This window comes from Varanus komodoensis, unplaced genomic scaffold, assembly GCF_004798865.1.
Source record: "Varanus komodoensis strain SLA01 unplaced genomic scaffold, ASM479886v1 scaffold29_1, whole genome shotgun sequence".
Taxonomy (NCBI): Eukaryota; Metazoa; Chordata; class Lepidosauria; order Squamata; family Varanidae; genus Varanus; species Varanus komodoensis.
Window position 1 is genome coordinate 11,196,736 of NW_025335759.1, and position 12,730 is coordinate 11,209,465.

At 52.7% G+C, this 12,730-nt stretch overlaps 1 protein-coding gene across 2 annotated transcripts; it reads right to left on the reverse strand.

Annotated features, from left to right (window-relative positions):
- Positions 1-6,590: 6,590 nt before the first annotated feature.
- B9D2 (B9 domain containing 2) lies at positions 6,591-11,871 on the reverse strand. Of its 2 annotated transcripts, none has more exons than XM_044435363.1 (4): positions 11,687-11,871; positions 10,698-10,789; positions 9,231-9,356; positions 6,591-7,692 (listed from the first exon to the last, which is right to left on the reverse strand). In XM_044435363.1, exons 2-4 carry the CDS (start codon positions 10,783-10,785, stop codon positions 7,379-7,381), a joined length of 528 nt encoding a protein of 175 aa, XP_044291298.1. In that variant the 5' UTR covers positions 10,786-10,789; positions 11,687-11,871; the 3' UTR covers positions 6,591-7,378. The 2 variants fall into 2 exon arrangements, with proteins under 2 accessions (XP_044291298.1, XP_044291299.1); XM_044435364.1 differs by having other exon boundaries at positions 10,698-10,806.
- Positions 11,872-12,730: the final 859 nt, after the last annotated feature.

A 12,730-nucleotide genomic window follows, 5' to 3' on the forward strand; every position in this document is an offset into this window, starting at 1 on the left:
CTGAAGCGTGGAGAGCAGGGGCTTCCCCACTGAGCCACACGCCCATTCAATTTCCACTGCTCTCCACTGCCGGTAGTGTTGATGCAGGAATGGGGGGGGGGGCTTTGCAGAAGAATGCCTCGTATTTGGGGCATTGGAAGGAAAAATGCCCCACCGATGCCCCATGTAAGCTGCAGACTGGCCGCTTCCTAAGCTGGGAAAGGATTTTGTGCTTCCCCACTTTGGCATCTCTTCAGAGGCTATTCCAACGTAGCACGGTGAGGACCTGCTTCAGGCTTGCACATTCGACTCTGCTGTGGCAGTCCATCAGCTCAGGCCTTTCCCTGGAAGGAAACCAGTACAGTCCCACTGGTAACAAGCTGCTGACTTGCTTCACCTGGTGCAGAAACACACTTTATTTTCAGAGAGAGAAGGCTAAAAACACACCTGAAGGAGAGAGAAGATTGTAGAGTTGGCTTGCAGGAAGAAAACCCAGGCAGGTCGCTCGGATCAGGGCCAGGAACCAGTCAGGGAGAGCAGCAAACTGGTGGACGAGCTCCACTGGCATCTTTTATCTCAGCTTTGGCAAGAGAGTGTTGGACAGTGGTGAAAACAGGCGAGGGGGTTCAAGCTGAGGGCACAATCCGAGGCACGTTTAGATAGGAAAAGCCCTACAAGCCCCGCATCCCCAGCCGGATCAATAGTGCTGGCCGAGGCTGGCTGGGATGGCCCGCTTTATTTCTGCCTCAGCACATCTCGAGGGGGCCTGTGGCGGTTGTGTTGTCCTGTGAGCGGTGGGACGGAGGGAAGGACTTCAAGCTTCTGCAGAGGGAGCACAGAATTCCTGGGTCCCTTAACCAGTTTAAGGGCACAGTGCTGGGATCTCAAAAAGCGGCGGGGAGGCTGGAAACGTCATGGGGATACTTTCAGGCACTGCTGAAAGCACAAAACCCAGACCAGTTCCAAACAAACCAGCGAGCAAGCTAGCAAGCAAGCAAAGCAGTGGCCATTAGCTGGGGAGGTGGGATGAAATTGGGGTCCCCAGAGGTCTTGGGGGACCCCACTGCAGGGGCGGGTGGGATTACAGGCAAGAATGCCCACCCACCTGAGCTTAAAATGCTTGCTGCCAATCGTTAAACCTTAGGCGTATTCTCAGCCTTTTGGAATGGGCTGCAGGGGCGTCCGCGGGAGTCATAAACCGCCAAGTGGTCTGTGGTCGAGAAGACAGAATGGGGCCAGCAGAGCGAGAATGCCCTGAATTTAATGCTCAGGTACCAGAAGGGAATGTGGTCTAGTGGTTAGCTGGGGTGGCAGCTGGGAAAATGACGGCCCCGCGGCCGTGGGCTTTTGCAAACCTGCAGCTTCGGTGACCCCTGCTGGACGCAGCCGGAGCTGCACTATTTTGGCTCTCGGCGATTTGGCAGAACCCAGACGGCCAAATAGAATTTCTGCAATCGTGCAAGAGCGAGTCCCTCTATTTGGCATTTCTCTAGTCTGTCAGAGGGCAAATAAGGGCCTGTTCTTAAAATTAAAAATGAACTGAAAATGAAATTAGAATAAATAACAATGCAGTGCAAAACGTGTGATACGTTGCATCTCAGACAACCGAGTTATGACCACCCATGAAGGAGACCAAGTTAAAGGTGATTAAAGACGTAGTGCCACGCAAGCTGAGACAGAAACAGGCCTCCAAGTCTGTGCATAGCTGGCTGGCACGCTGAGAGCTGAGGCCGTTTTTCTGTCCAAACTTGCATGGATCGCACCTTAGCTCCCCGTCTCCCGCTCCAAATGAAATTAAAAAGGAGGAAAATATATGACTTTGGGCTTTAAGCATTATGAATGACTCTGTAAACCGTGTTGGTTTTATGATCGTGGTCTAGCAAGTCATCGCAGGTGCGAAAAACCTGGAGCTGCCAACTCATCCATCATCCACCTCACCCACACAACCTACCTGGGAGATGGCTGTCCTTTTGCTTTATGTCTCCGGCTGCCTGAGCTGTGCAAGAGGCTCAGTTCTCGAATTATGAATATTTATGACTTCGCTAACCAAACATCATGAATATTTGCTTTCCATCGCATGGAAAACACTTGGCCTAGGACATCAGTGAGCCGAGCAGAACTCAGGCTGGTGAGATGGGCTTTGTTTGAGGGGGTTGGTTCTCCTTTGCTTTGCCTGAAAGTAAAATCCACAGACAGACAGCAGCTGATTTCTCATGGCAGCCTTCCACAACCTGGTACTCCCCAGATGTGATGGACAACAACTCCCATCATTCCCAGCCAGCAAGTTGGGGTCTGGGTCTGTTCCGCTAGGACTGCCTCGAAAGTGTGCCACGTCTCTTTCCGGAAGAATCCCTGCCTTCCAAGGCAGCACCTACTGCAATAAGCAACTCACTGCACATGGAAAGCCAGCATGCCAGGGAGAAGAGGTGCACTGCACATTTCTTCCTGACTGGCTGTCTTTCTCTTTGCGAGGACTTTTTTGACATGGAAGAAGGTTCAAAACATGCAGCCTGCCCTTTGCATTCAAAGCCAACTAGAACCTGGAATTGTCACTGACAAGCCAGGTATTGTATACAAATAAATCTTTGCTTTCCCCGGATATTGATTCCATAGCATGGAAATCCAGCATTGTTCCTTCGTTCTCCACAAAACAGTGCCTGTGTTTTCTAGGGCTCTACAGTTGGTTGCCCTTTTTACTGTTTCTTTGCTTTAAAATGTTCTAACCAGTCCTTCATCCTTCGGATCAAGTCTTGGGCATTTGAGCAGAGTGTGGAGAACAACCATCAGGAACTCTTCTTCCCATGGTCCATAATACCTTGTCAAACTCATCTCGGCCTTGTCAAGCTGCTTCAAAATTCTTTGCCATTCAGTGGTCCTCACTGGCAATCTGTTTTTTGGATTGAAACATATGTTCACGGACTTGAAAAGCTGCATTTACTTCGCACGTTTTTATTGTTGGAGGGGATGGTGCCTCAAAGTGGCATTGAAACTGTTTTGGAGACATTTTGCAGCATGAGAGGGGACCAAAGGAAGCCACCTGATACGTGGGTGGTTCCTTTTTCATTTAAGAGCATCAGTTCATTCACGGTTCCGCAAACTGTTTCTCGGTTTGTCCAAATGGGGAACGTGTGCAGTTTGAATGAGAAAAGTGAGGTTTTCCACAAGGGAACGCTGTCTCCCAACTACTAAAGCATGGAAAAGGTTTTTTTAAGGGAAGAACTGCCCATCTGCAAGTATTTTTCAAATGGGATGGTGAGTTTGGGATTGTGCAAATGGTTATTGGGGAAACATGCTTGCATCCGGGGGTGCAAATGGGTCGTGTTTGGAGTGTTTGTGAGCAGAATTCTTGCACATCCTGGTTCCAGAACCTGCCTCTCTTCCAGGGATGCTGTTTTCTCTAGCATCCCCGTGTTCCCCTTAACTTGCCATGTCAGCTAAGATGGGCCACTCGTGAGCCCGTTCAACTGTACAAGCCGGCTCTGTCCGCTGACTTGCCAAGCAGCCTGCCAGGAACACACTCGGGTGGCTTTCTTGGATCAAGGAGTTCTGAGAAGCAGCAGAGACTTCCAGGATAGGCCGGGGCATCCGGGAACGGCAGCATGTCCTGTACTTTCACCCTCGATTAGGCTGAGCGGAGGCAGGCGCCCTGAGAGGTCTGGCAGAACAGCGAAGCCAAGCAAAGGGAAGGGAAGGGAGCTCAGCGACCTGAAGGAGGCCTTCCGGGCAGGAGCCGGCGTCGGGCCAAGCTGGGCTCGGAAGGCAGCTACACAGCCGACAAACCCAGGAGGAAGCTTCAAAGCGTGCGGTGCGGCAGAAGGATTACGAACGAGAACTGTGCATAGCCAAGGGAACGGCTACCTTCTAAGAGGCTTCGGGGGCTCTTCGGTGGTGCGGGGAAGGGATGACCGCGTGTGAGATGAGAGAGAGGGACCTTCCCCAACCAGGTGCCCTGTACGTGTTGGACAATGCTGGGCAGCAGGAGGAGGAATCCAACACATCTTGAAGACGCCCTTTTCAGGAAGGTTGGGAGAGGCTGGTAGGAGTGCGGCGTGGAGAGAGGGAAGTGTTCCCCCCTCGTTCTTGGAATACCGGAACCTGGGCCCAGCCCGGGAAAGCGTGGCTGTAGGCACAGGGGTGCACGGAAAGGAGTCCTCTGAGGAATCCATGTGTTCTGCCGAGGGCCACAGCGAATGAAAACTAGGAATCGGCGCTGCGTCACTGGGCAAAGGGTGGCCAGTTCTTACATCCGAGGCCCGAGAACAGAAGTAGACATGGCTGAATACCAGATGTCTGCAGCAAACCTCCAAGGAAGGGACTGCTCAGCCTGCTTCTGGGCCACCACGGTTGGAAAAGGTGGGACTCCGTGGTCCTTCCGTCACATCTGGCAAGGCCGTTCTTAAGGCAAGACTAGAGTCCAGACCTTGTGTCCCACTGCTGCCACTCCTCTTAATAGGCAGCTTCTGTTCATTCGAGGGCCACCTTTGCTCACGGTTCAGCTACCAGAAGCCGCATCCTAGCAGGGACCTTGGCTGAAGCACGCGGCAGGCAAGGCAAAAGCCCCAAGCCGTTGGGCTGCCCCTTCCCCTTTCTTTGCCCCACAGGCTGCTAGCAGACGGACAGGTCGCCGCTGTGTGGCTGAACAAGTTACACATAGAGGGCTTCAGCGTTTGGATGAAGACTCCCCCCCCCCCGCAATGCTTTCGGCTTCTCCTTGTGCTGACCACCCGGCCACTCCACCCTGCTCCAGGCCAAACTGACTGCAAACCATCGTTAAGAAGTGCCTGCTTTAGTAGAGATGCCAATGCGCCCATTCGGCTCATGATGGAGGCAGAGCAGGAGGGAGCACTGTCAAAATACATTAAGGCAGGGAAGGAAGCCCCATTCATGGGGGGCAGGCAGGGGGGGGAATGCTCCCTCACAGGTGGGGTTAATCCTAGCAGCTTCCTTCTGGCCAGGCTTTCTTGGGGCTGCCTGTAGCCAGAAACCCAGCTGAGCCAGGAATGTCAGAAACATCCGATTTCATGAAAGACTAGCTGTGGTTTTTCAACCTAGCTTTGGAATGGCCCCACAACCCGCCGTAGCCTGACTTTACAAGCCGTAGAGGAGGCCAGGCCAAACAGGATGGAGCATCGTGTGTGCTGGTCTCAAGTCGGGGTACTTTCGTTCCAGGAAATCAAACCTAGGCAGGACAGGTGAGATGCACAGCCCCATTACCTTCGCAGACTCGGTTTCTTGAAAGAGGTTTCTCACAGTCTGGCCTGCTTCCAGAACTGAAGTGGTCCTGAGAGAAACTTGCTTAAAATGACGGCGCTCCACAAGGCAAATAATAGGAAGAGGTCCTTGCCGTTGTGCCTGTTTTTATGGCACCCCCTCCCCACTTTCTATGGGAACTGGCCAGCCATGGGGACAGCTGCCCGTCACATCATCTGTGGCATCCATGTGCGCCTTAGAAGGGGAAGCACCGCTTTCTTTTCCTTGTAACTTCCAGGTCTTGTCGCCTAATGGTGGTTTTTACTCACCATAGGCAACCATGGCATGCACCACCCCCCGTGCTTCATCTTTCTCACCACGATGCAGCACGATGAGGTGATCTGAGCGGCAAGATCAGGAACAGACTGCGCACGTTTGGACTGCGAGTGACGCTGGGGTATCACTTAATCCCCCACAATAGTAAAAATAATTACTGTGAATGGAAAATGGGAGGACGGGAAGGTGCTATACACACAGCCACTTGAAGTTGCTGTTTTTCATTTTGCAGAAGGCTAGTAGTGGGACGTTGCTCTCGGGCATCGTGGGAAATCAGAATGGCGGCTCCAGGGCCGAGGCACTGGTGGTGGAGCAGCACTCACAGGGTCAAAGCACCGGGGCTCTTTGCTTGGCAGGGTACACGCAACAGAGGACCCTTCCTTTAGATTTCTGTCAGCTCTGCAGACCTCACAGTAAATGGTGGAGAAATGGATTGCCCAGTAACAACACGCATTGCAAGCAACTGGTGCGTTTCGGGGTTTAGTCTCAAATGGGCAGTTCAGACCCCTTCGGGTTCCTGAAGGCCTGCTCCTGGAGGACTGTGGAGCCTGGATCACCACAGTGGTCTGCATTGGGCGCTCTCTGGGTGTGTGACTCTGGGAATGCTCGTGATCGCCTCCTGCATTATCTAGCTATTTGCAGCGCTGAAGCTGTAATATCGTTAAGGCTTCTTTTGCCCTTGTGTTTTGATGATCTCCAATGCCCTTTCTGAGTAGAAATTATAATACAGCTAAATGTGCATCAGAATGCCCTTTGGTATTTCTGATGTACACATTATTTTAAATTATCCGTTTCTTGGAAGTTAAAGCATGGTCAATGCGAACGCGCTTTTTGCACGGCAGCTGGGAGACTCATTCCACAATGCCGGGAAGAGAAAAGCTTGCCTCCCGCAGTGCCGTCAAGACTCGATGATTCTTTCGGGAACTGAGCAGATGACATAAAGTTATATAGCTGTGAACGGGCACACACAGGTAAGTAATTCATTGGGCTACAGGTGGCATAGAGATGAATTCATAGTAACAGTAATGCATAGCCCTGGGTTTATGCTGGCATACAGATGTTAATTTCAAGCTTTGTCTTGTTGATTCATTTCAGTTTATTTTAATGAAGTTCACAATAAACATGGAGAGGAGAGGGGCTCCCGCACTTCGAAATTTCCTCCCATTCCACTGGCGGCCTGGTAGTAATTTCGGCGCTCCAGGACCGGGGGACCTTGCTGAGTGTCTCCTCAAAGCAGGAGGCGGCCCAAATGATGCCATTGCCGCATCCCGCTCCATGCAATGGCAAACCGAAAACCGGGCGGCTTTCATTCACCCACCGACTCACCAAAACAGCTTTTGCTTGCCCACAAGCACCACGCAACCCCCCTCAGAGACAGCTCATTTAATGCAAAGCAAAACCCGCAAATCCTTTACAGAAATAAAACGACGGGACACGGACTTCCGGACACCGAGGTGGGGAAGAGCAGTGCCAATCTGCCAGGGCCATTCAAGCAGCAGGTTGAACGAGGAAGCGTTCTGGTGGCCAGCACAGGCACCGGGCCTGCGTTGTTCCCAGGGTCAGAAGCATGATCAGACATCCACCTGTGCTCCTTTTTCGGTCCCAGCACGTGTGTCCTGCCCCCGAGCCACTGATGGGATGGGGGGGGGGTTCCCTTCAGCCGGGGGAGAGTGGCACAGCCTCACTTGCCAGGCTATCGCTCACGCAAGCCATGCTGGGGCAGTGGCTTGTCCCTCCCTCCTGGGACACAGTTCGCCGCCGCAGAAGAGGCGGTTTCTTCTCGCGAGAGGCAGTTTGCTGCTCCGGGCCAGGGCAGACGGGGAGCAGCAAGGGTGCCGGCCGTGCCCCAGGATGGCAGGGAGGCAGGTGAGGCTCAGCACTCGACTCCGTAGCGGTCAAAGTTGCGGAGGAGGACGGCCAGCTGGAGGTGGACGGTGCCCATGGCGCGGGTCTGCAGGCGGTAGCGGTCGGCGCTCGTGTAGATCAGGTCGCTGTGGAGCAGCTGGGGGCCCCCGCCCACGAAGAGCTGGGACAGCTGCTCCTGCCACGAGCCCAGGGGGCGCCAGGTGACGCAGTCCATCTGGTGGAAGCCGGGGCTGGAGGGCACGTGGCAGAAGCCGTAGCCGTACAGCTCGCTCCGGCCGAAGGCGTCTTGGTGCCAGACCTGGACGTGAAGCTTGGGCCAGCCTGGGGCAGGGAGAAGAGGGGACGCGTCATCACAACACGCCGCACAGTGTGAATCTGGACTGGCCCAGAGTCACCCGGTGAGCTCCATGGCTGAGCTGGGATTCGATCTCCCAAGTCCCAGTCTTAACCACTGAGCCACACTGGCTCTCTGCAGTGCTAAGAACCAGGAAATGTTCCACTTCAAATGGCACCTTTGCCATAATCCCACAAAGCCACCAAAGCAAACCGGCCTTCCAAACCTAATATTGGTTTCGTCCCACCTTCATTAACTGTCTTGGTCACCCACCCTAAGAATGCACAGTGCAGATAACAATACTGGCCTACCTTACAGGGTTGTCTGCAGCAGATAAGCTGCATCTGAACATTCAAAAAGCACACCATAAATGCGAAATGAAATACTGATAATGACAATAGTGAAGACCGTTCCCTTCCTCAGCGTTTGGCTCCCCCAAGCTCCCCCTGCTGCCCCCCCCCAACACTCATGTTACCTCCTGAGCCAAAGGCCGGCTATTTTTGGTTCACTTGGGCTTTAAAAAAACTCTTCCTGGCTGAGCAGCGTGTTCCTGGTAATAAAGGGACTCCAGGAGGCATCCTTTCTTAATGACGCGGAGTCTCGTCGGCCACGGGGAAAAGGGCAGCGGGAGTTTTTCCGCATCCTTCTGCTCCTGCTCCCCACCCGCCACGCATAAGCCTCCCTGGCCTTTTCTTGCCCCCACTTTTCTGGGCTGGCTCAGCTCTGTCTGAAACGAAGTGCCGAGAAGCCCACACAAAACAAACCGGTGCGTATAAAAGGCAGCGAGCCCAGGCGGTTAATCCGCTGCCATTCTGGCCGGCTTCTCCAAGCCAGTTGGTTCCTGAGCTCTTTTGTCTGACGGAGCATATAATGGACAGGGATTAATTTCCTTTTATGTAGCAAATTATGGAGAGGGTAGCTGGAGTTGTGTGGCCTGGACTATGATGCAAGAAAGGAGACACAAGACTGGGAAGGCCAGCGGTGAAGAAGCAGTGAGAAGAGGGAGAAATGCCGCCTGTCAAGTCACCAATGCCTGGCTTTGCCAGGCTGCAGGGGGATGCTGCCCCCGCCTTTTGCAGCCTAGTCGCTTCCAGGGGGTGTCAGTCCACAGCATCTCCAGCCCGCCACGCTGGGAGTCTAGTCCAACACATCTGGTAGACGCAAGTTAGGAAAGGCTGTGCTTCTTGAAGTCATAAAAGGTGAAAAAGACTAAATTAATTCATAGAGGGCAGAGCTTTCAACAGCCATGTGTAAGGGGTGCTGAGAACAGATACAGCCCTACCCCAACTCCAGGCCAAAAGCCCCACAACCCTCTGCAAAGAGGGAATAAGGAAGCATTAAACCAGCTTCAGCCTGGAAGCACTGCTGCATTCTCAAGAAGGAATGGGCTGCTCTTCCAAAAGTCCCTCGATTGCTGACCCCACTCGGAGATGCACAACACGGCCAGAAATCTCAAGTTTATGACACCACCACCACAAGGAGCTGCAAGGAAAAAGAGGCCAGCAAGATACACCCCGTCCCTTACCCTGCAAGCCTTTGGTGGCAAAGTGGACATCAATGGGGTGGCACCAGTAAGCCACGTCATCCAGTTGCGGGTGGTCGACTTGGGTCTGTCCCTCCCGGAGGCCTGACAGCAGCTTCCAGGCACCACCTGGGAGAAGGAGGAAGAGCTGATGAGAAGGCAAAAACCGAGCTGTGCTGGCTGGAAATACAGGAGGCTGCCATAGAGAAAGTCTAGTGATATCAACATCTAGAAGTATACTGGAAAAAATGGGAGTTTTCTCCCATGCCTTCAGCCTTCAGATCTCTACTCAAGTTGCACCTCCGGTCTGTCACACAGCCATCGGTATCTTGTGCTTTGACTGGTTCTCCCCGGCTGGGAAATACTAACGACTTTTATGCAAAGGCCTCATGCAAATCTATGGTGCAGCCACGCTTGAAGTACTAGCTTCAGTTCTGGTCACTTCAACTAAAAAGAGGGCACTGCAGGGTTGGAAAGGTTACAATGTCTGAAACGGCCGAGCTCAGAGAAAAGGTGCGCGAGGAGACAGGACAGAGGTGTGCAAAAAGATGCATGGGGTGGAGAAAGCGGGGAGTCTCACAGTGTTGGAATTCAACAGGGTCATCCTGGGAGGATGGTCAGAGAATGTCTCAGGCCAGATCAAAGGTACTTTTTCAAGCAATGCATAGCTGAGTTTTGGAATTTGCTGCACAAGATGGCCACAAGTGATGGCACCAAGGTTTGGATGACTTTAGAAGGGGGGCAGACAAATTCATGGGCAGGTGTCGGTGGCTACCCGTCTCCTTCTGTTTAAAGCTTGCTGTGTGAATGGGACTGGGAGAACTATGCCCTATTCTCGCACTCGTGCTCCGGCTGGGGACCGCCACTGTGTGAGGCTTGCTGGATGCAGTCTGGACCGACTCTGCAGGGCTGTTCTTATGCTCCCCAGCCAACCCAACAGCACACGCGGCAGGTGCTGGGAACCCTCTTTTGAAGGAGAAAGTGAGAGAAAATGTGCAGAACCACAGAAAGCGTCAGGAACTGTCATGGCATGTAAGGGGAGTGACTCAGCTTGTAAAAGCAAGAGAGGCCAGTGAGTTAAAACTAAGCTGGAATTCTCCAACCACACTTCTCTCTGCCTGTGCCAGAGGTCAAGAGGAAACACTCGTGTGACCTTTTGCAGGAACGGAGCCTGCAGAACAAGGCAGGCAAATACGGCCCTCCAGATGTTTGGGCAAGCAGCTCCCATCATCCCTATTCAGCAGAGGCAGTAGTGACGAGAAAGAACCCGCAGTCCGAGCCATCTGTGGCACATGGGGTTGGGAAAGGCTGTTTTAGCAGAGATGGGGGAAACTGGACTGGAGTCCTGCCACATATGCTTCCCTCCCTTAGCTGCAGCTGATTCCCACCTGTTTGCCCCCAGACCCACAAGATACAGCCCCCCCTCCCTGTTTCAAAGTGGAGATGCCCAACCCACAATGCTTCACTAACCTGCATGGATCCCCCATTTGCAAAAGAGGCTGCTGCGGGGGAATCCGCTGGCTCCCACGAGCTGACCGATCACGTGGACTTCAGCCATGGCTCTGCAGAGGGAAAAGAACTTAAAGAGGAGAGGATGCTGAGCCAAGGGCGGCAGAGGGCCAGATCACTGGACAGAGGCTTGGCTTTGCTAATATTCCGAGCCTGGGTGGGTAGCAGCTATGCCCGCAAAGCCAAACTTCTGCACCAAGGGAACCCAAATGCGGCAAATAAAATATTCAGTGACCAGCCCGCACGAAGCACCAGAGGCTGGACTGCAGCGCTTCTTGTGCATCACTGCTCCGGTCAATGCTGATGATGTTGCACTGCAACACCTTCCTGGGGCCACAAGATGTTCATTCATAACCTGTTCAGCAGATACTGCTGGAGCACCTCTGAACCAGACTGGAGAAAGCTGACCTGCAGGCTTTGTGTGGCTAAGATTGTGCTTATTTATTTACATAACTTTATTTAGCATAGACTATTTGCAACAGAGGGATGGTCCTCTCCTCCTCAAAGTTGTCTAAAGGGTTGGCCTCCCTTGCATGAGCAAATTCTGCCTCTGAACATGGAAGTCCCAGTCACATGCGACCCAGCCACTCCCAGCTTTTCTCTCTTTATTTATTTGATTTACATCCCGCCTGTTTTCTTACAAAGAACTCAGAACGGCTTGCATCGTTCTCTTCCTCCTCCTGCGCTCAATCTTATCCACACAACAACCCTGTCAGGTAGGCCGGCCTGAGAGTCTGCCTGGCCCAGAATCACCCAGCTGGCTCCACGGCTGAGCGGAAACTAGAACCCAGATGCACATCAGAGGCATTCAGTTTTCGCACGCTCTGCTCTGCACCGATAAAAAAGGGAGGATGGGAAGGGAGAATGAGACGGCGGCGCCCCCGTTCACACGTGCAAGCAACGCGGGCACCGGTCCCGCACTCTGCGCACGCGCGCAGCGCTTCCATTACCTGCACCTCCAGAAATTCGGCGCCACGAAGTCTTCTGAACCTCCCCACGCAACGGGGGCTTCTGGGCCCCAGTTGCCGTGGCAACCCTGAAAGCCCCGCCCAGCACAGGAATCTGATTGGCTAGCCGATCGAAAGGGACGAGGTCCCGCCCGGAAAAAACGGGTAGGGGAAGAGGGACGCGAGCGTCGTCATCTTGAGTGAGGCGAGCAAAGCGCCCTCTTGCGTGTAGAGATAGAAAAAGTGTAGAGATAGAAAAAGTGTAGAGGTGCCCTTGATTTAATGGTTATCTTCCTTCTGCTTTTCCACTGCAAAACGTTTTTTCCCAGTTAGAAAAACTTTTAGGTGGCACAAGATTGCATCTACAGAGGTTTAATGGCAAGATTCAAGTCTGGCGGTACTTTTAAACTGTACAGGCCCACTATTTTCTATCTCTATGGTCATGGAGAACTATAAAGTGACGGCGGACCGGGAGGGCCATGGCAGGCTTTGAGAGGCGGGAAACCCAACGTAAAAGGTCACATGAGCTTATTTTAACGTGGCGTCAGTCGCCATATTAGGCAGGTCTAGAGAGCGGTTCTGGCGCTGCCATGTTGGGAAGGACGTTCTTTCCCTGTTGCCTTGGCAACTGGAGGCGACCTCGATTCAAATACTAAGCAAATCCCAGGAAGGCTTCAGACAATGCAGCCCATTTCTCTCTGCTAGGTGGGAGACCAACTGGCGTTTTTCCTTTCCCCTCAAGCCATTTGCTCCATTCTTTTAGCATGTGCTTCATTCGCACAAGTGAGCAGATGCAATGACCATGCAGATATTTATAATAATATATTTTTGTACTTTCCCATAGCCCATTTCGGTGGTCTGGGTAGAGTACAGATTCAGTTACAAAACTGCTCTCCTCTTCTTCAGGTACATGTAAACTAGATGCCTCATTCCCCCTCTGAAGGTTGAAAAAAATATATATTTTTGGTGCATTGTGTACTTTCCTCACAGCAGGATAAACTGCAGGTTGCATGATCAAGAAACTTCTGAAGGATTAGCTGGCTGGTA